Source organism: Giraffa tippelskirchi, chromosome 10, assembly GCF_054371585.1.
Source record: "Giraffa tippelskirchi isolate mGirTip1 chromosome 10, T2T-mGirTip1v1.2.pri, whole genome shotgun sequence".
Taxonomy (NCBI): domain Eukaryota; kingdom Metazoa; phylum Chordata; class Mammalia; order Artiodactyla; family Giraffidae; genus Giraffa; species Giraffa tippelskirchi.
Genome location: NC_137284.1, coordinates 57,025,995 through 57,051,147, shown reverse-complemented (window position 1 = coordinate 57,051,147; position 25,153 = coordinate 57,025,995). Strand labels below are relative to the sequence as shown.

At 36.4% G+C, this 25,153-nt stretch overlaps 1 protein-coding gene across 4 annotated transcripts in view; it reads right to left on the bottom strand.

Annotated features, from left to right (window-relative positions):
- Positions 1 to 25,153, bottom strand: part of AKAP9 (A-kinase anchoring protein 9) — a 159,575-nt gene that overhangs the window by 85,752 nt on the left and 48,670 nt on the right. For 3 of the 4 annotated variants that reach the window (XM_081531342.1, XM_081531343.1, XM_081531344.1), the window contains exons 8-14: positions 16,389 to 18,767; positions 12,863 to 13,076; positions 10,747 to 10,823; positions 8,325 to 8,463; positions 5,701 to 5,786; positions 1,030 to 1,144; positions 374 to 572 (exon numbers count right to left, since the gene is read on the bottom strand). In XM_081531342.1, coding sequence (XP_081387468.1) covers positions 374 to 572; positions 1,030 to 1,144; positions 5,701 to 5,786; positions 8,325 to 8,463; positions 10,747 to 10,823; positions 12,863 to 13,076; positions 16,389 to 18,767 — 3,209 coding nt within the window. The remainder of the gene's footprint in view (positions 1 to 373; positions 573 to 1,029; positions 1,145 to 5,700; positions 5,787 to 8,324; positions 8,464 to 10,746; positions 10,824 to 12,862; positions 13,077 to 16,388; positions 18,768 to 25,153) is intronic. The other variant, XM_081531341.1, reaches the window with a different exon arrangement.

Here is a 25,153-nt window from a genome sequence, read left to right as displayed (position 1 = left end):
CTATGACTGGAGTGATCATATCTTACATCCTTTGTGTATTGCCCATATCAAAGTAGCAAAGACTAAGCATACAATAAAAAACAAACATGTGCACACCACATGGTTTAACTTAGCATATTCATAACAAAGAGCCTCTTTATAAAATAAAGCTGTAATTAATATTCCTATTATAAAATATATGTGGTTTACACTAAGCTTTACTTCATACATTTCAGAGATGAAGAATTACCTCCTGTTCTTATTTCTTGACAATGCTACAGCTCGTCTCTTTCAAGCAAAGTTGCTTAAGTTACATTTTTTTCTTAAAACAACCATATTATGATTGCTACTAAACTACAAATACTATTGAATGAAATTATAAGTTAATGGATACCTTGGATGAACTGTGGACTCATTAACAGCTTGAAGCCTTTCCTGCAAAGAATGAATCTTTTCCTCATAATTTTTTTCAGTTTCTTTCAATTGCTGCTGCAAAGAGGATACGAGGCTTTCTAATTCTTGAACCTGTTCTTCAAGTTGTTTCATTTTTTCAGTATCTTGCAGCGTAGATAACTTGCTTTTATGACTAACATCTAAGTTACATGAATAGAAGAAAATACACATTTCAATATAAATTTCTTAATGAAATACCAAAATCACTTTTTTGAAGTAGGAGATATTCATTCTTCTTTGAAAGATAATGTTTTTTAATAGTATAACTCGGGTATCAATTTAAACTCATGTAGACTTATGGTAAGAAAACATGAATCATGTAATTCAAGATCATTTTTTCTATCTTCATGGCAGCAATACTACCACATCTACCAATTTTATGTCTTTAAATAGAAAACAATTTAGAATCAGGGAATGTAAGATGTAGGAAGACATAAATAGTCCAAGCCTCTCATTTTAAAGATGAGAAAACTGAGACCAAAGAGGGTTATAGTGAAATGCCAAAGGCACCAAGCTGTCTCAGATTTTAAAGTAAAAAGTCAAATTACTGAACATTTGATACGAAAAACCACATTATAGTATATAATCCAAATTTACCAATGTCTTGCAAATTGGTCATCTGAGGATGAGTTGATAAAAAGTCTGTTTGCTTTTTTGGCAGGTTCGCTTCTGCAAATTCAAGTCTCATATCACGTGCCTGCTGTCTCTTAATCTATGAAAAATAACAGAAGAAAAGCAGTGACATAGATATATAACTCAGGATTGTGGAAACTATACAAAGCAACTTCATCTTTAAAAAGTTTTTTTTTCTCCCCAAATCACCCAGAACTGTACCATTCTGATATAGGTATTTTCCCTTCCAAGTTATTCCACACTCTGACACAGTGACTCACATCACAGTCCCTTCACAGGGACTGAAATTATATTACTAAATATAATGTCCTTTCATATCCAGAAGGAATTTGATCTAACTATAAAAACAGGAGCCACACAGAATTTTGGTATAATGTTCATAACAATATTTAAAACATGACTTAATCTTTGAAATTTCAATTCATACAGAGTAAATTTTATATTATGAATACTTGATAACATATCTGCTATTAATCTCTGAAAGTAACCTACATACAATCAGGTAGCTGACAAATGTGTGCTACTCTTTATACAAAAGGAAGGAAAACAGCAAAAACAGATAAACCTCAGCTTCTTTCCTTAACTATTAAAACTAGGCAGCAATATGTCAGATGTGTATGTGTATTACTTTAGTCATTCCTCAAATATTTAATACTCAGTCTACTATGTGGCGAGCACTGTGACAAGGGACAGTAAGACTATAAAATCAGTGAAAAAAATGCACACACACATATGCATGGTACCTCTGCCCTCAGAGAATTTATCAACTAATTGGGGAAGTAAAATTAAATAATTAACAATGCATTAAACTATAACATGTGACTAAAGGATTATAATAGAAGAAAGACTGGTATGGGTCTGATGGAGGAAGTGAAATTCGGTTTGGGCCTCCATCATTTTGGTCAATGATTAGGAAAGGTTACAAGGAAGGAAGAGTAGGAGCATTCGTGAAAGGGTGACCTGCTAGAAGTGGTAAAGACAACGGTCCTGAAGGAGAGGGGCAATTGTGTATGCTAGATAAAGAAGATAGACGTAGAGGAAAGAGCACCTTAAAAGCAAGGTACGAGTTTGGATTTGCTATACTAGGTGACCAAAGAATTCTGTAGATGGAGGTGAGTGCCAGGATAAAATGTATTTCCCAAGAAGGCCATTTCAGTTGGTACTACTTTTATCAAATCCTCTACCTGACTCTTAACCCCATGTACATTTCAAACAAGAATCTTGCCTCCGACTTCCCAGAGAAAATAAAGCCCATCCGGTGAAAACTTCAGTTTTCAGCTCTCCCTTTCAATACTGTCAATTCATTCAGCAAATGTACAGTAAACCTTTACCATGTGCTAAACAAAGTACTGTGCTAAGAGGAAATGAAAATCAAGAGAAGACTTCCTGATTTTGAAGGATTTAGTGGGGTTTAGCCTAGTGGACATATCACATGTCGTCACAACTGCACACAACATAATTAGTGGATCAAGTAGAGATTCTTGGTGACTATAAGTGGGTGGGCAAAACCCACAATGAAGGCTTTAAAAGCCACAGAACTAAAGTTACATAAATTAAGGGAAGAAAATATTCTAAGGGAAGAGCTAGTACTACAAAATAAAAAAACAGTAGAATTAAGAAATTGGGCTTCCCCTTGTAGCTCAGTCAGTAAAGAATCTGCCTGCAGTGCAGGAGACCTGGGTTTGATACCTGGGTTGGAAAGATCCCCTGGAGAAGGAAATGGCAACCCACTCCAGTATCCTTGCCTGGAAAATCTCATGGACAGAGGAGTCTGATGGGCTGCAGTCCATGGGGTCGCAAAGAGTCAGGCACGACTGAGCGACTATCACTTACTTACTTACTTAGCTGAAGATACACTGAGCATGTTTATACCTAAGGTGGTAACGTAGAGATCTGACTTTCATTCTTGGCTAAATAAGTATTCTTTTGGGTACCAAACAGTTTTTCTTGTATTTTTTTTTTCTAATTGCTTCCCAATTAGAAAAAAAAAATATTTTTTATTTTTGATTCTTCCCAAAATTTAAAAAGGCAAAAAGACTTCACATAAAATTCGATCATAAAATCGATGAACTGAAAGAATAAACACTAGGCCCCATTCCTACATGTGACAACACGTGAAGCTGAGCAGCCTCTGTCCCCTTTAAATGAAGTATGTTTTCTCCAGGTTTCACTTTCCCAGCTTTCACCTTGGCCTTCTTCATTTATTTTATGAGCTGAACTCACGGAGGCATCTACGTTTATGATCTCTGACATACACCTCTCCTCTTTCCCCATGACTCAATTAAAATGACAATGAATCTGTAAAAGATAAATCCATAATAAACCAAAAAATAAAAGAGACCAACAGATTTCAACAGAAAAGGGTGGCAGAATAGCGATTAAGCAAGGAAGGAAGAGGGAAACAGCAGCCTAAAGCACACCTGAAGGGAGCCGCAGTTACAGGAGACAGTTAACTTGCCTAGCAGAACCGTAGAAAGACACCAGGCTCAGAGAGAGATCAATGACAGGCAGAGATCAGAAAACAAATATATCAACCTTTAACTAATCACAGCACAGCCTTTGCTGCTGACCCAGCCAGGCAGAAGTCTGGTGACAGGTAAAAGTTTTTCTAAAAAGAAACTGAAAGAAGTGTCTGGGGAGAACTAAGGAGTTGAGTGTGGGTGTTTGTGTTCCAGAGCAGGATCCCACACTCCAGCACCAGGGAAGGGACATCTGTGATTCATCAAAAGAAACTGTTCACCACTCACTGTCTTCAAAGGAAAGTGGCAAAATGACAAACATCACTGTAGTTACTTGTTCTCCTACACTATTTAATAGTTTCAACTATGTACTGTCATCAGGAAAAGCAACACATTTTTAAAAGAAAGAAAGAAAACAAGGAAGGAAGGTAAGAAAGCAGAAAGGACATTTGATGATTAAGAATTCACTGGTAACTTCTGCCAAAGAAAGTTCAGTGAAGTATAAGCTGGGAGCTTGCTTACAGGTGGGTAGAAGAGACAGCAAGAGGTGGGAAACTGATTACAGTCTCTTCTTTCCTTCAAATAATATGACAGTGAAGGAAAGAGAACCACAAAGGAGGTACTGGATTCAGGGAAAATTGGTTATATTCTGAATAGTGGAGGCAAGAGGAATATGCCAGGCAAATGAAGGACAGAAACAAGAAAAACACAGACAAAGAACCTGAAAATAAATACAGAAGGGATGGAAGAAACAGGCTATCAATCTTAGAGGAGGTGGAAGGGGATGTTAACAAAAGCACAGAAAATAAGATAACCTTGGTTATGAAAAGGGACAACTTCTTCTGAGACAGAGAAAAATAAATTAGGGTATTTTCACATTTAAAGAAATGCATATTGGTCTAGAGGTAGCAAGGTGAGATAGTTTATATTGTTAGGTTTAACACAGAAAAATGGGAAATAAGGCTATCTGCGAAGGAAAAAAAGGGGAGTAGACATGGAAAGTATGACTTTACAGCTAGGGAAGTTATAAAGTTAGGTAACATCCACTGAGGAGACTATGACAGAATGAATGACCACATAAAAGAATTGTGAGCTACAGTCAGAGACCATGACTATGCAGTGTCACCAAGCCATATCACCATCTCATTTTTTTAGCAGCCCTCAGAAACCCAAGCATGAGTGGAGAAAAAAGGTCTCAAGAGGTAGCATAAGGGCAGCAGAAAAACAAGAAATCTAGACTACGAAGGGTATTGGTAAGAAAGTGGTATGATGATTCTGAATAGGGTTAAATATTCTAGCTATGAATGGAAGGAAAAAGAAAACTAGCAATGGTAGAGAAAGGTAGAATTAAAGAAGGGTTTTTAACCTATCTACCTGTCCTCCTACAAAGTTATCTGTAAGATACTGAAATAGGTTTACATGTTTTAGAAAAGACTGAATAAGGTTGTGCTTTAATGGCACAGAAAGAGAAAGTAAGAGGGAAAGGAGAAAGAAGGGAAAAAGAGGAGGGTAAGAGAAAGAGGAAAAAGAAAGAGAATTTTAGCCAGAGTATCCCTCATAAGCAATATAACTTTCAATCAATTAAATCTTTCAAATCTGCCCAAATGTTTTAATACAATGACATCAAAAAGTACCCAAATAAGCAAACAGAGATTTTTCTGGGTACTTTTTTCATACAACATGAGGATTATAATACTTAATCTTTGCTAATATATGACATTTTCCTGAAATAGTTAATAAATTATATGATGCCTCTATACTCTCTTACATAGCTTTTTATGCACACATTTCTAAATATACATAACATGATGCGAAACTAATTAGCTATGTTCTAAACAACTAATTATTATTATTTTTTAAAAGAGACTCACTGCTTTAAAAAATATTATGTCAAATTAAATGCAACTGTTTAACAAAGTTTGCAATTTGACATTTTATATATATTTTAACTTTATCTTGATTTCAAAAGCTCTCTAAAGGGGTAAAGAGTATTCAAACTGCAGAATTCCTTCAGCTCACTGATACTATAAATATATGTCACTTTCCCCTAAATTATGTCACTTTCCCCTAATTTTCTTTTCATGTTTACTCATTTTATAAATTTTCGGTTGATAAAGTAACTTACAAAATAGCAGGTAATACAAGAAATGCAAACATTATTATACATTTTCCATACTTTACTTAATCGTGATTGAAGTACCACGAGTCTGCTGTATGCTTCTGCTGCTTTGCTGAGAAGAGTTTGCATATTTTCTTGAAAATCTAAATGATAAAGTTATAATAATTTCACTTACAGTAAAAGTCTGCTTCTTTCAATAAGCATTATTCATCTATTCATAACTTTTAAAAAACTGCCTGCTGGAAGTAAAATTCATGTATTTAGTAATGAAAATGTCATTAATGTGGAACACATGCTACAAAGATTAACAATTTTATATTAAAATACGATAACTTCTGTTGGCATTCATTAATTTGTGCACATTTGTTCATTATTCATACCAATTTTATATTAAAATACAATAACTTCTGTTGGCCTTCATTAATTTGTACACATTTGTTCATTATTCATACCAATGAACATGGGTAGGAAACATTTTATTTGTGAAGGGATCAGTTAGTTCAGTCGCTCAGTCGTGTCCGACTCTTTGCAAACCCATGGACTGCGGCATGCCAGGCTTCCCTGTCCATCACCAACTCCTACAGCTTGCTCAAATTCATGTCCATCAAGTCAGTGATGCCATCCAACCATCTCATCCTCTGTCCTCCCCTTCTCCTCATGCCTTCAATCTTTCTCAGCATCAGGGTCTTTTCCTATGAGTCAGTTCTTTACATTAGGTGGCCAAAGTACTAGAGCTTCAGCTTCAGCATCAGTCCTTCCAATTAACACCCAGGACTGATTTCCTTTAGGATAGACTGGTTGGATCTCCTTGCAGTCCAAGGGACTCTCAAGAGTCTTCTCCAACACCACAGTTCAAAAGCATCAATTTTTCAGTGCTCAGCTTTCTTTATGGTTCAACTCTCACATCCGTACACAACTACTGGAAAAACCGTAACTTTCACTAGATGGACCTTTGTCAGCAAAGTAATATCTCTGTTGTATGCTGTCTAGGCTGGTCACAGCTTTTGCTCCAAAGAGTAAGCATCTTTTAATATCATGGCTACAGTCACCATCTGCAATGATTTTGGAGCCCAAGAAAAGAAAGTCTGTCACTGTTTCCATTGTTTCCCTATCTATTTGCCACGAAGTGATGGGACCAGTTGCCATGATCTTTGTTTTTTGAGTGTTGAGTTTTAAGGCAGCCTTTTCACTCTCTTCTTTCACTTTCATCAAGAGGCTCTTTAGTTCTTCACTTTCTGCCATAAGGGTGGTGTCATCCGCATATCTGAGGTTATTGATATTTCTCCCAGCAATCTTGATTCCAGTTTATACTTCATCCAGCCCAGCATTTCTCATGATGTACTCTGCATATAAGTTAAATAAGCAGTGTGGCAATATACAGCCTTGACGTACTCCTTTCCCAATTTGGAACCAGTCTGTTGTTCCATGTCCAGTTCTAACTGCTGCTTCTTGATTTTCATACAGGTTTCTCAAGAGGCAGGTCAGGTGGTCTGCTATTCCCATCTCTTGAAGAATTTTCCACAGTTTGTTGTGTTCCACATGGTCAAAGGCTTTGGCATAGTTAATGAAGCGGCATAGTCAATGAAGCAGAAGTAGATGTTTTTCTGGAACTCTCTTGCTTTTTCGATGATCTAATGGATATTGGCAATTTGATCTCTGGTTCCTCTGCCTTTTCTAAATCCAGCTTGAACATTTGGAAGTTCTCGGTTCACGTACTGTTGAAGCCTGGCTTGGAGAATTTTGAGCATTACTTTGCTAGCATGTGAGATGAGTGCAATTGTGCAGTAGTTTGAACATTTTTTGGCATTGCCTTTCTTTGGCACTGGAATGAAAACTGACCTTTTCCAGTCCTGTAGGCAATGCTGAGTTTTCCAAATTTGCTGACATATTGAGTGTAACACTTTAACAGCATCATCTTTTAGGATATGAAATAGCTCAACCAAAATTCCATCACTTCCACTAGCTTTGTTCACAGTGATGCTTCCTAAGGCCCAATTGACTTGGCATTCCAGGATGTCTGCTGTAGGTGAGTGATCACACCATCGTGGTAACTGGGTCATTAGATCTTTTTTGTATAGTTCTTCTGTGTATTCTTGCCATCTCTTCTTAATATCTTCTGCTTCTGTTAGGTCCATACTGTTTCAATACCAAAAAGTTAACTGAGGTTGCAAGTAGTAAAAATGAACTAATACAGGATTCCTATTAAGAAAGATAACTGAATATCTTCTTATTCTTTTTATAAAAATAAACTCCTGACATAAACTTATTCAACAAATACAATGACTTTTAAAGGTTTGGATCTATGGTATAAAATTAAGGATTATAGTGAGGAAAAGATGGAAATAGAGGAACAGAGGATAAAGAGACAAGAAAGTTTGTAGACAGCTTTGGTTTTCTTCTTATCACAATTACTGCATTGTAAAACTAAAAATGTAAAGGTAAGATTTCATGAACCTGAAAAAAGATGCTAAGATAAACTCAAATCAGCTAAGTGATTAAATCAGGAATTAATGGAAATAGTTTATCATCAATTCCTTTAAGAAAAATAAATACTCTATCATGTCAATGTATGGCAAAACAAATACAATATCGTAAAGTTAAAAAAAAAAAGAAAATAAACTAATTAAAAAAAAAAAGAAAATTAAATACTCTGTTCAACAATGTAGTAAAGCCTTTATTACCTTGGACTTCACATCTATAATCTTGCAATCCCAGTTCTTGATTTTCAGAAGTGTGAACACCAGAAGTCTCTTTCTCTTCTCCATTTACTTCACATTTTAAAGCAGGAGTATAATGTTCACCATGAACATTGCAAAAAGTCTGCAGACAATAAAATTAGGTATTTTATGGAATTAAAGTTTTGATTTCTGCCTCTAGAGATTATTAAACATTATTTCCTATATGCAAAACACAGTTAAAAAATGTCACAGGAAAAATCAGTATGAAAACACTTCCATGTATCAGATCAATCTGCAAAAGAATAAACAAATCTAAATCTTTCTTTCTCCACACGTAAGACATGAATTCTTCTCACAACAGGAAAATATGACAGCCCTCATTATCTATAATATATATCAAATATATATGCATAAACTATAATATTTTTATTTTTTCCTAATAATGAATATATCCTGTACTTTACCACTTTTCAGTATGGATTCTATACAGATATTTCCTCCGTAATGTCAATTACCCATGAAAAAAGGTGAAAAGTTTAAAAATGATGACTAGAAAGTAGTGTATAAATTCTACAGAAATTATAATATGTAAAGTAGGAGATCATATTCATAGACTTTAACACAAGAGAATACTATTCATGGCTTATACACAGAAGAAAATAAAAAATGTTTGACATATTATTCTGGTTTTTCTCCTGAGCAATGGACAATTGACAATTCTATCATCACTTATAAACAACATATACCACATAATCATCTGACAAGCCTAAAGAAGTTTCTAAGTAAGTTTCACCTTTGCACCTCATGCAATTGGAAATAACAATTAACAACTTCTAGGCCTAACTAATTTGCTTACTATTGCTATTTCTTGAGATTTGCCTAAAAGTGAAACTATACTATTAATTGACTTTATTAAATTTCCAACATAGTTTCTAAGGTAGAATTTTATCATAAATTGATTCAGGTTGGTAGAAACCTGAATGACCAGCCAATTTACAAATAAAGCAAAAGACTCAGAAAGATGAAGTAACTAGTCCATAGTGACATCAATGATTAGGGACAAAATCAGATTCATGATGAACTGCAAGGGACGGCTCCATTACAACAAGCTGATTTATGTTTCAACTTGAGATTAGGGGTCAGGTAAAGACATTATTAGAAGAAAAAACATATAAAGTCAGCTTATAAATGAACTACTATGACTTTGGAGAAGGAAATGGCAGCCCACTCCATTATTCTTGCCTGGAGAATTCCATGGATAGAGGAACCTGGTGGCTAAAGTCCATGGGGTCACAAAGAGTCGGACACGACTGAGTGACTAACACACACACATTATGACTTGGGCCCACTTTATATGTATAGACCATCAACAATGGCTATGAAAGGGCAATGCCTGAACCCGTTGGCAGAGTGGAGGCTCTTGGTGTGGATATTCTTGAGTTTCGTTTGTTTTTTTGAATACTGTTTCTGAACTATTCCATAGGTAATTAGAACCAGTAAGGCAGCTTTACATTCCCAACTAATATCACCCTCCCAACCCCTTCAAATTATAAATACACTGGCTGAGATGGAAAGCTATGACAAGCCTAGGCGTGTATGTTAAATTTTGAAATATTTCAAATATGCAGAAAAAAGTTCATCTATTACCTAGCTATAACAAATACTAATAATATTTTGTCATATTATATCCATATTTTTAAAAAATTGAACATTACATACAGATTTGAAGATTTCTACGTTAAGTACTGCTTATCTATTTCATTCACCTCTCTGCCCAGAGGTGATTATCTAACATGCATGTTTTTATACTTTTTTCTTTTGAGATTTACTGATGTAACAAAGACACTCTTGCAATGAACATATCTGGCTGTGCACACATGTGAACCTAAATAGAAGTAAATGTTGGACTGTATGATGTACATAAACTAAAAAATATACCTTGACAATCTGCTTCTCCAGACGGTACACTCCCACCAGGGGTACAGAAGTGCTGTTTCACCTGATCTTCACAAATATGATTATAGTTGGTATAATTTCTTTTTAGATTTGGCAATCTACAGTGTGAAATACTGTTTCACTAGCCATGTGCAAGACCTCCAGCTAAGTCATCAAATTCATTCAACCACCAAAGTGGGCAGGAGTAGGAAACAGACCTGCTTAAGGCTCTATTGGTCTGTTTTTTAAAATTAGGCAAATCTTCTATAGAATCTACTACTGAGATAATTTGCCTAAATTTCTTCTGTTTCAAACTGATTATCAGGAAAACATTTAAATACCTATTTTAAACTTAAAAACTATTTTCTAAATACAGTTCTGAAGTAAGATTGTAGGGAAAAGTAACTCGGATGATTCTGCTAAATCAAAATAGTAATAACTTAAAATTTAGCATTTCTTGTCTAAAAGTACTTTTTAACTAATATCTTACCTGTGTAAAATGAGAACATTCTTCAGATACTGCCTTGTGAAGTTTTCCAATAAGCATTTGTAAAGGCTTCACTTCACCTAATAGAATAGATAGCGCGTTAAAAATGTTCAATTTACATACTTAGAAATTATTTTCATATTAAACTTACATCAACTGGAAGCTTCCTGGAGATAAGATTAGTTCTAAGTTCTTTATTTCTTTCAATGTTATTTTGTACTGCTCAGTGTTAACTGTGTAAGATAATTTGTAGGATTTTCAATTTATATTCCACAAAATGGTACAAAGAAGTGATTTACAATTTTTTTGTACTACAATCCAATACAAGAACTGTATCACACAGCATAACCCTACATAAATTCATCCATATAAAACTGAAACAAAAATTTCACAAATTTTATTCTTTCTACATCCTATGCACTCCGATGTTTTCTGTTCTACTCTATTATTAAAAAAACAAAAAAAGCTGGTCATTACTCGCTGAACTAACTTCATTACCCATTAATGGACCCACTAATTAACTTGTAGTGTGAAAAACTAGATTCTATCTGAAGAGGATACCAATACAAACAACATATGCTTAAAATCTTACTCAATTCAAACACAAAGAACTCCTTTTTCCTGAAGTGAAAAAGAATTATATTCTTATTTAAGCCACGCTTTAAACTCTACTGTTCAAAAGAACAATTCCAAACTTATGAACCATCTCATTCATAAAGGTAGATCTGTCAAGAATGGAGGCCTAAAGATAGCTTGAACAGAGAAAGTCTAATTAATTGAATAACTGAGTAATTATTAATGATAAAAGTTAACCACAACTAGTCTTCCACTTAAGGTTCCTTAAATATCGTTGCTTACACAGTGCCATCTTAGTCTTTTTGCTCACTCTACAGTCTTCCAACATGTCTCATTCTTGTCCTTGGCCTCAAATGATCTCTTGACTTACAAATCTTTACCTTGAACTTAAACTTCCCCCTTAGGTTTCAGCCTTTATTTTCAGTTGCATACTAGGTATCACATTTTCAAAATCATCAAGTATTTTTAACTCAATGTTCCAAGCTAAATACACTATTTTTCCCACAAATCTACTCCTCATCCTCCTCATGACTGGAGTCACCCTCAATCCAATTACTCAAACTAGACACGACTGAAGCGACTTAGCAGCAGCAGCAGCAGCAGCAGCAGACATGCAGGGATCATTCTCAATTCCTCCCCCTTACTGCTAATACTAACTGCAGACTACAACCCACCTCTTTAACTCTTAAACTTTTCCTCCTTCTACAATGCCCAATGACATTTTAGCTCAACATCTTAATGTTAACAGAAGAACTGCTAAAGCTGCTTAACTGGTCTTTCCATCACTTATCAGTTCAGTTCAGTTCAGTTGCTCAGTCATGTCCAACTCTTTGTGACCCCATGGACTGCAGCACACCAGGCTTCCCTGACCATCACCAACTCCCGGAGTTTACTCAAACTCATGTCCATTGAGTCCACCACTTATCACCTCCCTTAATTTGCTCCAGTGATGTCATCTTAAAATAAAAATCTTACTATGTTACTCTATTTGAAATCCTGCATTAGGTCTTACAACCAACAGCATAAACAGTAAACATGTTTCGATCAGAACCTTTTCTGATCAAGCTTCTGACAATATTTATCCCTCACTACTTTTGCACACACCTTGAACTATCAATTCTCCAAAATGGATGTCGTCTCTCACATCTCTAAATTTAAGACTCAAGATCTTTTCCTAAAATTCCAACCTCCCTACTCCTGCATACTTCCTCACTCTTCCAGGAAGTACTAGACTTTTCTCTTCTCTCCCTCCATTCTTTCTGTTCATTCTTCTATTATAGAAAATTTCCTATTGTTTTCTAAGAGTTTATTTTATATTGCTTTCCCACAGGACTGTTGATTTCTTGGGAAAAATAATTCAGTGATTTTTAGACTTCTCAAGCACTTACACGAACAGTCTATGATTGTATGAACAAATGAGTCTAGAACTGGGAACACCCAGTCATACTCCTCCATGGGGTCTAAGTCAAGAACAGAATCACAAAGTAGCTGGCTCTAATTGATACTTACTTACTTACTTAGAATTTTGTTAGAAACCATTTACCTGTTTCTTGTGTTTTTATACTCTGTAGCTCTAGCTGGTGTATTTTCTGAAGTTCCTTGATCTTTTCCTCTTGAGCAGAAATAAGCTCCTGTTTAAGATTGCAAAGAGCTTTATCTTTTTCATTTTCCATATATTCGCGAACCTGATCCACATGAGTTGAATAGACCAGAGACAGGCATATACGTTGGGCTTCCATCTGGAGCCTTAAATCATTCTTAAAGTGAATTAATGTGAAGGTTAGAATAATTTTAAATGACAAATCAAATAATTTATTTTTGCATATACCCATTACAAGGGGGGGGATACATGAAATTGTAAAGTATAATTGAGTGAGAAAATAATTAAATGTCACTTTTCTTACATGAAATTATTTTCTCACTCAATCTGCTGCACTGACCTAGGAAAATAGTACAACTTTTTCAAGGAAAATAGCACAATACTTTCATCACTTCAACTTTATGGTAAAGTTTTATATTTGGTAACGTCTTGGCCTGATCTTTCATTTTTGTTCAAAAATAACATTTTTAAACAAATATGGGCTTCCCTGGTGGCTCAGGTGGTAAAGAATCCACCTGCAACGTAGGAGACCTGGGTTCGATTCCTGGGTTGGGAAAACCCCCTGGAAAAGGGAACAGCTACCCACTCCAGTATTCTGGCCTGGAGAGTCCATGGGGTTGCAAAGAGTCAGACATGACTGAGTGACTTTTAATAAACATATATAGAGAAATGCAAATAATACTGAAATAAACACTTAAGTACACATATCACAAAGTAATAAATACAATCATTTTACCTTTTTTATTCATTTCTCTCCTATTATTTTGGTTTAGAAACGAAATATAGATAAAACTCTACCATGTTCTCATTCTTCCTTCCCCAGAGGCCACCATATTATAAATTTGATCATAAATTTGCTGCAAATCCAGTTCACTTCTTACACGCTCATTTCTTAATCCATTTATAAACAGAGCATATATTTTACGTTTTTAAGAATTTACATAAATGGTGCAAAATGGCATTTATTTTGCAAATTACTCTTCTCACTCAATATGCTTCTGAGATCTTTCCATGTAGATACACATAAATTTATTTTAACTTGATGCTGTATATATGAATATTACAATTTGTTCATTTCCTTTTTGGAGATCAAATGGATTATTTCAAATTGTAGATATTTCAAAAAGTGCTGCAATAAATTCTTATATATATGTCCTTGTACATATATGAGTGTTTCTCTAGCACACATGTGTGCTAAATCGCATCAGTCATATCTGACTCTTTGCAAACCTACAGACTGTAGCCCGCCAGGCTCCTCTGTCCATGGGATTCTTCAGGCAAGAATACTGGAGTGGGTTGCCATGCCCTCCTCAAGGGGATTTTCTTGACTCAGGGCTCAAATCCGTGTGTGTCTCCTGCATTGACAGGCAGGTTACCACTAGCACCACCTGGGAAGCCCTTCTCAATTGTAGTGATTCTCAAAACTGTAGCCCAAATCAAAATTACCTGGAGCGCTTATTAAAACAGCTTTCTGGGCCCCTACCCTCAAGCTTCTACTTAAAGAGGCCTGGTGTGAGCCCCAGAATTTGAATTTTAACCTGTTTTCAAGTGATGCTGACACTGCTGGTTAGGGACCACATTCACTGCCAGTAGAAATGTATTGCATCAATATTAGATTTTAACAATTTTTTAATGTAATTACACAATTTTACACTGATATATTTAATAATGTAGGTGAATACTCATCTCCCCACATCCTCATCACACTTCTTATTGTGAACCTTCTTTTGTCAAACTGATAGGTATAAAATGCTATTTCATTGTTATATTAATTTATAATGTTGAAAGCATCTTTTCATGCTTATTAGCCAATTAGTAGAAGTATTTCTGTGGCTGCAGTATTATTTCTAAGCACATTTAGATTGCTCTTTGATGTTACTGTTGTATAAACTGTTGCTCAATTTCTTCATGAGCTTCCTTCCATAAACACATACCTCACTGTTCTCCCCATCACTAAGGGGGTTTGTCTTGGCAGTGATGAGTGTGTCAGGGACAGCTTTTGCATTTGCCTCTGTTTACTTTACAGAAGTTAACGTCAAGGAGATGGTATCTAAATGTCACTGAAAGTGTCTTCAGTTAGAAAAGAATAAACGTTTTAGTGAGAAAAATCTGACCATTTTGACATCTTCAAATTTAGGTCCTCTCCTAGTAATGCCTTTAAAAATTTTTTTAAATGATCTTCTGACATTTTTAGGAGTGATAAAATTAAACCCAATTATGATTTTGAAAACAATTTCAGATATTTAACAAAGCATTAACAGTTATGTAATTAGAACTATTTAGGTTATTAAAATGTAAAATTTGATATAAGATAACTATGAGCACATTTATTAAGAAGTAGAAAGAAAAAAACTTTCCAAGGGCTTCCTACTATATAGAGAATAAAATTTCAGCTTCTTATAAAGTCTGTAAGGCTCTCCAAGATCTGGTCTTTTCTTTCTTCAAACTCTTTTTCTTCCACTCTCTTTCCCTCAAACTCAACCAAACAGGTCTTTATTCTGTTCCTCAAACTTATCTCTGCCATCACAGTTGCTCTAATTTCGCTGTGGTAGACTCCTCACTGTCATTCAGATGGCAGTTCAAATGTCAATTCTTCCTAGACCCCTTTCCTGACTACCCTATTTAATGACTACCCACCATTCTCTATCACATTATCTCTTTTATTTTCTTTATAAAACATCACTATTTCTTAACTCTTCTACTTATTTCCTCATTTACTACCTGCCTCCCTCACTAAAATATATGCTCTGTGAGAGTTAGAACCAGTTCTTACTCTTGTTCACCACTGTATTCCTACCTGGCAAGAGACTCGATAAATACTTGTTTAGAAATGAAGAAACACAGAAAAAGCTCTAGTTAGCACCCCATTATACAATGTGCCCAGTGGGGTCTTCCTGCTATTTCTAATTTCAGTGTCTATCAAATATAAATTGTCAGGAGTGATCTAGTATTACTCATTATATGTATTCTTTAATTGTATTTAGAATTAATATTTTTCCCCCTTTAGTATAACAAGACTCTGAGAAAACTAGGATTTAAATCAATATCTTTTTCTCAGGGAAATAGAGTTTCATAACTATTGAACAACTACATGAAGTACTAAAAAGTTTTAAGAGTTAATTTTCAGTGAACCTTGAAAACACCAATACAAAAGGAAACTCTGAAACCATCTTTGGAATTGCAACAAAATATTACAAAATAATTATTTTAATGCTCTGACTCTCAGCAAAGTTATTTAAACTTGCTTTTTCAAAGAAAATGTGTTCTATTTCCTGAGTAGATTAACTAAAAGAGATGTAACATGGTTTAACAAAAAACAGATAAAAGAAATGTAAATGATAGGTTTAAGGGAGAATTACATCACAGGGTTTACTTTCATTCTCTTGTAAGGAGGGTAATTTATGTTGGATGAAGATGAAAACTTTCAGTATGAAAAACACTTTAGTGTATACACGTTAAGTAAACATACCTGTTCTGATTTAAGTATGCTGAGCTCCTGCTGAAGTTTATCGTTTTCACCTGGATCAGTAGTCCCACGTGGTGATTTATTTGTCACTGACGGCAAGTGAGCAGAAAACTGTTCTTGTTTGCTTTCTTTTTCGAGAGTCGTATTTTCAAAAGGAATTTTATTCACCTCCATTATTTTTAGTTCTTTATCAAAATCGTTATTTATTTTAGGAACTGACCCTCCAGGATCCCTGCTTGTTGAAACTCCATCTTTCAAAGAGCTTAAATGGACATCATGCACATTTACATTTTCTGTCCTACTTTGGTCAATTATGATTTCTAGCTCTCCACATCTCAATAAAAGTTGCTCTTTATCTTGCTTTAAAGATTTAACTTCTTCCGTTAGAAAACTTATCTCGTCATGTTTCTGTTTTAATTGCTCAGAAAGATCAGACAGTCTCTCTGACAGCTCTAATTTTTCTCGCTTAGTTACCTCAAGTTTTTCCATAAGTTCTGTTGTATCTTTCTCAACAACATCACCAATTTCCAATGGTTCTGCTATAAAAGTCTTGTCATCGTCAAAGACTGAACTTTTCATTTTCACTATACTTGGGTTTATTCTTTGCAAATGATGAAGCTCTTCACTAAGTGCTTTAAGCTTACTTTCATACTCTACTTCTTGCTTATTTTTACTGTCTTCTAAATCGCTTTTTACCTTGAGAAGGCAAGCATAATCCTCCTGTAATTCCTGATAGTTAACTTCAAAATTTTTTTCAGCAAATGAAAAAGTGTTCTTTTGCTTTTCAATCTCTTCAGTTAGCTGAATACATTGTTTTTTGAGGTCCTCATTTTCCTCTGTAAGTACTTCTATCTCTTTTTGCCAGCTACAGTCTTTGGATTGGGATTTAACAGAGTCTATGAAAGTTAATCTTTCTTCTTGGTTAACAGGAGTATGTATTTTCAACATGTCTTCAAGGGCCTTCTTTTCATCTTTAAGAATGCTATTCTCTGCTTCAAGTTGTCCGAATTTTTCTTGAAGGTCATCCTCTTTTTCCTTCATTTGTTTCTCCAATAATTCAGTTTTAAGTTGTAATTCTTGAACTTCCTGTTCAAGTGTACCCTTTTCCTTTTCTTCTTGTCTGAGTATTTCGATTTCTTTTTGCAGTTCGTTGATCTGAAGGGTCATTTCTTCTGATTTTGAATTCACGAGGGACTGCTGTAAATCTTTTAGCTTTGAAATTTCCAAAATCAGTTGGTTCTGCTTAGTTATCAAATTGTCTTTTTCAAACTGCATGGTTTCTATCTTTTGACTCATTTCATTCTGTAAGCCATCTATCTGCTGTTTATAGTGAATGCCTAAGTTATCTTTAAGCTTTTCAATATTTATTCTATGTTCAATTTCCAAATCTTCCTTCAGTTTGGAAAGTTCTTCCTCATGACTGAACAGGAGCTGTGTCCTCAGCCTCTCCAGCTCAGCTTCCTGTGATTCAGCCATTCTGTCCAATACAGCATTCTTTTCTCTTTCTAACATTTCAAGCTTTATCTTATAATTTGTAACTTCTGCTTCGTGTTTTAATTCTAGTTCTTTCCTGGCTTCAGAAGCAGAAACAATCTCAGCTTTCAAATCTTCCACTGTACTAAGGGACTTGTATGCTTCATTGAGTTTACTTTCTTGCTCTGCTATTGTCTGTCTGGCCCTCTGAATTTGGTCCCTTGAAAAGCTCAGTTCTTCAAAAAGGTCTTCCAGCTGTCTCTGGAGAGCAGACTTTTCTCCTGAAATTACTCCTATTTCTTCCTTGAGTTTTTCCTTTTGAGAGTTAGTATCTTGCAATTTTATATTCAGTTCATTTATTGCCATATTCATTAACTTTATTTGATCTTCATTAACTGCAATACTTGGATGTGATCTTAAAGCATTCTCCAGTTCCCCCTTATGTCGTGTTCTAAGTTCGTCTATCTGTGACATGTGTTGCTTTATTAGCTCTTGTTTCATCTGTACTATCTGCTGCCCATACATCTCATCCAGCTCTGCCCGGAGCTGTTCCAACTTTCTTTCTGTTTCTTGTTCCACTCTTTGTAGGATATCCATTTCAAATTGACTGTCTTTATGATTTTTCTTCTGAAGTTCCTCAACCGTCCCCATTAATTGTTTTATTTCTTCAGAACACTGTCTTTCCTTTTGCTTGGAATTAGTCAGTTCTAATTTCATATTTTTTATCTCTTGGTTCTTCTGTACAACCTGCTCTTGTAATTCTTCCAGTAATTTATCAGCAGCTGTTACTTTATCCTTTAGCTCAAGAGTTTTTTTTTCTTCTTCTATTATTTTTGTATTTAATTCTTCAATGACTGCTTCCTTTTCCTGTATTTCTTTATTTGAGTTTTCTACTTTTTTATACTGTTCCTTTATAAAGAAAAATGAAAACATAAAAATGGCATTTTTAGTTTCTGGTTACTTATACCCCTTAACCCCATTACCAAAAAAATTGATAGAAAACTGCTTTTTACATGATTCTATAAAAAGCAACTGCTGAACCCACTCCTTCATTTTTCTTATATCAATGAGACACAGACCTTGTGTAGCCAACACTACCTATGAGCAAATATCATAGCAATGTTGGTCTTCTTGGGGGTAAGAAATTTTTCTTGCATTGCTATGATTAAATGTTTTAATAAAAAATTTAGTAAGATCAAAATGTGTCTAAACCATTGTATTTTCTTCTTTCTTATTAACTGATCAACATTCTAAGTATTTGGTATTTGTAATTGCAAGAGGACTACATACTCTTTACAGTTCCGAGATATTCCTAAAAATAAATCAACATTCCTCCCATACAGTATTTTAGTGACCTGAAGGTTTGGTGGGCAGGTGCTATGAAAACAGCAAAACAACAAAAACAGGCTCCTAAAGATCAGCCTTAACATCACTCCTAAGGCTAAATGAATCAGAAGTTCAGGGATATGCCATGCTTAAGTGGTTGAATTGCAAGTGACATGCAAGACAATTATGCTATTTAGGGCATATCAATTTGATTCTACATTTTGGGGGTAAATACAAATTTGAAAGCAAGACAGATTTTTTTTTACCCCTGTTCTGATTTAGGACTTCATTTTGGAACTGTAGATAAATCGAAACCCAAAACACATGCCAAGGCATGTCCCTAATCATGCACAGAAGTGTCACAGCATAAGAGAGTCAAGTAGAAGCCCTGGAGACAAAGTTCTGTCTCGGTCATTTACTTGCCTGAGTGGTTAGGGCTGCAGTCCCAAGGAAAGAAAAAACAGTGAAATTTACAGATCAGAATATACTTAAGTAGTTAAAATCACCTTCAGAAGACAAAAGTCCCAGGTCAAGAGGACTTAAAGGCACCTCAAATGGATGTGTTAACTTACCTTAAAAGAAAAAAGAATGCTAAAGCCTAGCGAAAAACAAAGTCTAAGAGGGAAATAGTGGTAGTGCCCATTCAAGAATGGTTCAGGAAAGAGAATCAAGGTAGAGGAGATTTTGACATTTCTAATCCCTCTGGGAAAAATCACACCTAACCTAGAAAGCAAGGTAGGGGGCTGCTGTAAACACAATTAAGAATTTCAGTCCAAAAGCATGGCCATTCCTACTGTGAGATGGACATATGAGGTTATCACAGCCTAATCGGCTTTGGCTTGGTATCACATACCCCATCAATGTCACCAGGCATTATTGCTGATATTGAGCCTCCTGGCCTAGACTCCCTTCTGGCAGTCTACTAGGCCTAAACTGCCTTTCTCTTCTCACCTCCTGGAAAGACTCATTTTCAAAGACTATTGTTTTCTAATCAAACTATTTTTTGATGCTGATAAAACATTTTTAACATGGTTCAACCTCGGTCTTTATGCACACTCCATACTGTTTAAAATGTCCTCTTACCAGTTCAGATTTATAATTTATTCACTGTTTACCAAATAAGTACTGAGGAGATGCTGTGTGTCATATATTGCACCAATTATGAAGAAAACAAAATACAATGAAAGGGAACTGTTCTAATTTATAGACTTACCTCAAATATCACTTCCCTGCTAAGCCTACCCTGAATCACTTCCCTTATGAAGCCAGACATATCCAGAATTTTCAAAACACTTTTTATCCATACTTAGCCTTGTTTTGGGGTGCCTTGCATACCATGAGTTTTAGTGAAGAAAAAAGCACATTTAAGCATCACTATCTCTAGCTAGCCCGGGCCGGAGGCGGCCGAGAGGAGCTAGCCCGGGCCGGAGGCCGGGGGCAGCGGCCGAGAGGAGTAACCCCAGGTCCAAGGAACGGCGGCTGCGTGAGCACAGGAGGGCCGAGAGGAGTTACTCCACATTCAAGGTCAGGAGGGGCCGTCGTGAGTACATAACCCTTGTCCAAGGTAAGGAGCAATGGCTGCACTATGCTGGAGCAGCAGTGAAGAGATACCCAACGTCCAAGGTAAGAGAAACCCAAGTAAGATGGTAGGTGCTTTGAGAGGGCATCAGAGGGCAGACACACTGAAACTATAACTACAGAAAACTAGCTAATCTGATCACACGGATCACAGCCTCGTCTATCTCAATGAAACTAAGCCATGCCGTGTGGGGCCACCCAAGACAGATGGGTCATGATGGAGAGGTCTGACAGAATGTGGTCCACTGGAGAAGGGCATGGCAAACCACTTCGGTATTCTTGCCTTGAGAACCCCATGAACAGTATGAAAAGGCAAAAAGATAGGACACTGAAAGATGAACTCCCCAGGTCAGTAGGTGCCCAATATGCTACTGGAGATCAGTGGAGAAATAATTCCAGAAAGAATGATGGGATGGAGCCAAAGCAAAAACTATACCCAGCTGTGGATGTGACTGGTGATAGAAGCAAAGACCGATGCTGTAAACAGCAATATTGCATAGGAACCTGGAATGTTAGGTCCGTGAATCAAGGCAAGTTGGAAGTGGTCAAACAGGAGATGGCAAGAGTGAACACTGACATTCTAGGAATCAGCAAACTAAGATGGACTGGAATGGGTGAATTTAACTCAGATGACGATTATATCTACTACTGTGGGCAGGAATCCCTTAGAAGAAATGGAATAGCCATCATGGTCAACAAAAGAGTCCAAAATGCAGTATTTGGATGCAATCTCAAAAACGACAGAATGATCTCTGTTCGTTTCCAAGGCAAACCATTCAATATCATGGTAATCCAAGTCTATGCCCTGACCAGTAACGCTGAAGAAGCTGAAGTTGAACAGTTCTATGAAGACCTACAAGACCTTTTAGAACTAACACCCAAAAAGATGTCCTTTTCATTATAGGGGACTGGAATGCAAAAGTAGGAAGTCAGGAAACACCTGGCATAACCGGAAAATTTGGCCTTGGAGTACCGAATGAAGCAGGGCAAAGGCTAATAGAATTTTGCCAAGAGAACGCACTGGTCATAGCAAACATCCTCTTCCAACAACACAAGAGAAGACTCTACACATGGACATCACCAGATGGTCAACACCGAAATCAGACTGATTATATTCTTTGCAGCCAAAGATGGAGAAGCTCTATACAGCCAGCAAAAACAAGACCAGGAGCTGACTGTGGCTCAGATCATGGACTCCTTATTGCCAAATTCAGACTTAAATTGAAGAAAGTAGGGATAACCAATAGACCATTCAGGTATGACCCAAATCAAGTCCCTTATGATTATACAGTGGAAGTGAGAAATAGATTTAAGGGACAAGATCTGATAGACAGAGCACCTGATGAACTATGGACAGAGGTTCGTGACACTGTACAGGAGACAGGGATCAAGACCATGCCAATGGAAAAGAAATGCAAAAAAGCAAAATGGCTGTCTGAGGAGGCCTTACAAATAGCTGGGAAAAGAAGAGAAGCGAAAAGCAAAGGAGAAAGGAACGATATTGCCATCTGAATGCAGAGTTCCAGAGAATAGCAAGGAGAGATAAGAAAGCCTTCCTCAGCGATCAATGCAAAGAAATAGAGGAAAACAACAGATTGGGAAAGACGAGAGATCTTGTCAAGAAAATTAGAGATACCAAGGAAACATTTCATGCAAAGATGGGCTCAATAAAGGACAGAAATAGTATGGACCTAACAGAAGCAGAAGATATTAAGAAGAGACAGCAAGAATACACAGAACTGTACAAAAAAGATCTTCACAACCCAGGTAATCACAATGGTGTGACCACTCACCTAGAGCCAGACATCCTGGAATGTGAAGTCAAGTGGGCCTTAGAAAGCATCACTACGAACAAAGCTAGTGGAGGTGATAGAATTCCAGTTGAGCTATTTCAAATCCTGAAAGATGATGCTTTGAAAGTGCTGCACTCAATATGCCAGCAAATCTGGAAAGCTCAGAAGTGGCCACAGGACAGGAAAAGGTCAGTTTTCATTCCAATCCCAAAGAAAGGCAATGCCAAAGAATGCTCAAACTACAGCACAATTGCACTCATCTCACACGCTAGTAAAGTAATGCTCAAAATTCTCCAAGCCAGGCTTCAGCAATACGTGAACCGTGAACTTCCAGATGTTCAAGTTGGTTTTAGAAAAGGCAGAGGAACCAGAGATCAAAATTGTCAACATCCGATGGATCATCGAAAAAGCAAGAGAGTTCCAGAAAAACATCTACTTCTGCTTTATTGACTATGCCAAAGCCTATGACTGTGTGGATCACAATAAACTGTGGAAAATTCTGAAAGAGATGGGAATACCAGACCATCTGATCTGTCTCTTGAGAAACCTGTATGCAGGTCAGGAAGCAACAGTTAGAACTGGACATGGAACAACAGACTGGTTCCAAATAGGAAAAGGAGTACATCAAGGCCGTATATTGTCACCCTGCTTATTTAACTTATATGCAGAGTACATCATGAGAAACGCTGGGCTGGAAGAAGCACAAGCTGGAATCAAGATTGCTGGGAGAAATATCAATAACCTCAGATATGCAAATGACACCACTCTTATGGCAGAAAGTGAAGAAGAACTAAAGAGCCTCTTGATGAAAGTGAAAGAGGAGAATTAAAAAGTTGGCTTAAAGCTCAACGTTCAGAAAACTAAGATCATGGCATCTGGTCCCATCACTTCTTGGGAAATGGATGGGGAAACAGTGTCAGACTTTAGTTTTTGGGGCTCCAAAATCACTGCTGATGGTGATTGCAGCCGTGAAATTAAAAGACGCTTACTCCTTGAAAGGAAGGTTATGACCAACCTAGATAGCTTATTTAAAAGCAGAGACATTACTTTGCCAACAAAGGTCCGTCTAGTCAAGGCTATGGTTTTTCCAGTGGTCGTGTATGGATGTAAGAGTTGGACAATGAAGAAAGCTGAGCGCTGCAGAATTGATGCTTTTGAACTGTGGTGTTGGAGAAGACTCTTGAGAGTCCCTTGGACTGCAAGGAGATCCAACCAGTCCATCCTAAAGGAGATCAGTCCTGGGTGTTCACTGGAAGGACTGATGTTGAAGCTGAAACTCCAATACTTTGGCCACCTCATGTGAAGAGCTGACTCACTGGAAAAGACCCTAATGCTGGGAAGGATTAGGGGCAGGAGGAGAAGGGGACGACAGAGGATGAGATGATTGGATGGCATCACTAACTCAATGGACATGGCTTTGGGTAAACTCCGAGAGTTGGTGATGGACAGGGAGGCCTGGCGTGCTGCGATTCATGGGGTCGCAAAGAGTTGGACACAACTGAGCAACTGAACTGAACTAATCTCTTGCAAGAGGCTGATGCAAAACAAGGGTTCTATAAACATCAACATAGTGATTTTTAAATTACTTTGGTTTTAAAGCATATTCATTTTGTAATTTCAGTATCTTAAAATTGTACATTTCTAATTTCCCTAAGTGAGTCTCTGGAATCAGACTACATATATTTGAAAGCTGGCTCTACCAATGTATTACCTGTATACCTGGGGCAATTTACTTCATCTTGCTTTAACTTCCTCATCTGAAAAATGGGGGTGATAATAGTATTTACCTCATAAGATTGTTGTGATGATTCAATGAGATAATATAATATGTGTAAGATGCTTTGAGCATTTCCTGATATCAAGTAAACAAAAACAAATGTTACCTAATACTTTTACTGTTATTCAAACAGTAGTCTTGTTGTGCTAATTTCTCAACATCTTGCAGAAGAACTGCCTAAACTTATAGAAAGTACTGTACTGTATGTATAGTCTGTCCTCATTATTCAAAGATTCCAAATGTGTGAACTTGCCTACTTGTTTAAATATACAGATAACCCCAAAATCAATACTCACAGTCATTTGTAGAAATGCACAGAGTGGTAAAAAATTTGAGCTGCTAGACATGCATGATTCAAGCTTAGACGATGTCAAGGAAGATGAGCAGGTGAGATAACAAGGATGGAGACCGTGAGCATGGAGATGGTAGGCAGTAGTGTAATGTACTGTAAAAATTTCTGGCTCTGAGCTAGCCCAATAGGGTTTTAATCCCAATTAGGAGGAGGGGGGTGATACCTTTAGACCAGTCACTTAACATTTTTGACTTTCATGTCTCTTTTGAAAATTAAACAAGCTATAATCTACCAGAATCTTTTTAGGATTTAATATTATAATCTGTATGATATGCACAATGTTGTAAGTCAAATATACTTCAATAAAATTAAAAAATAAAATGCAGTGGCAAGAGTAAAAAAAAAATCTATATGATCTGTGCGTATGTGTGTGCGTGTGTGTGTATATATGTGTGTGTGTATGTGTATATACACACACACCCTGGGAGCATCAATTGTTGAATAAGTGTTCCAGGCAACTTTATAACAC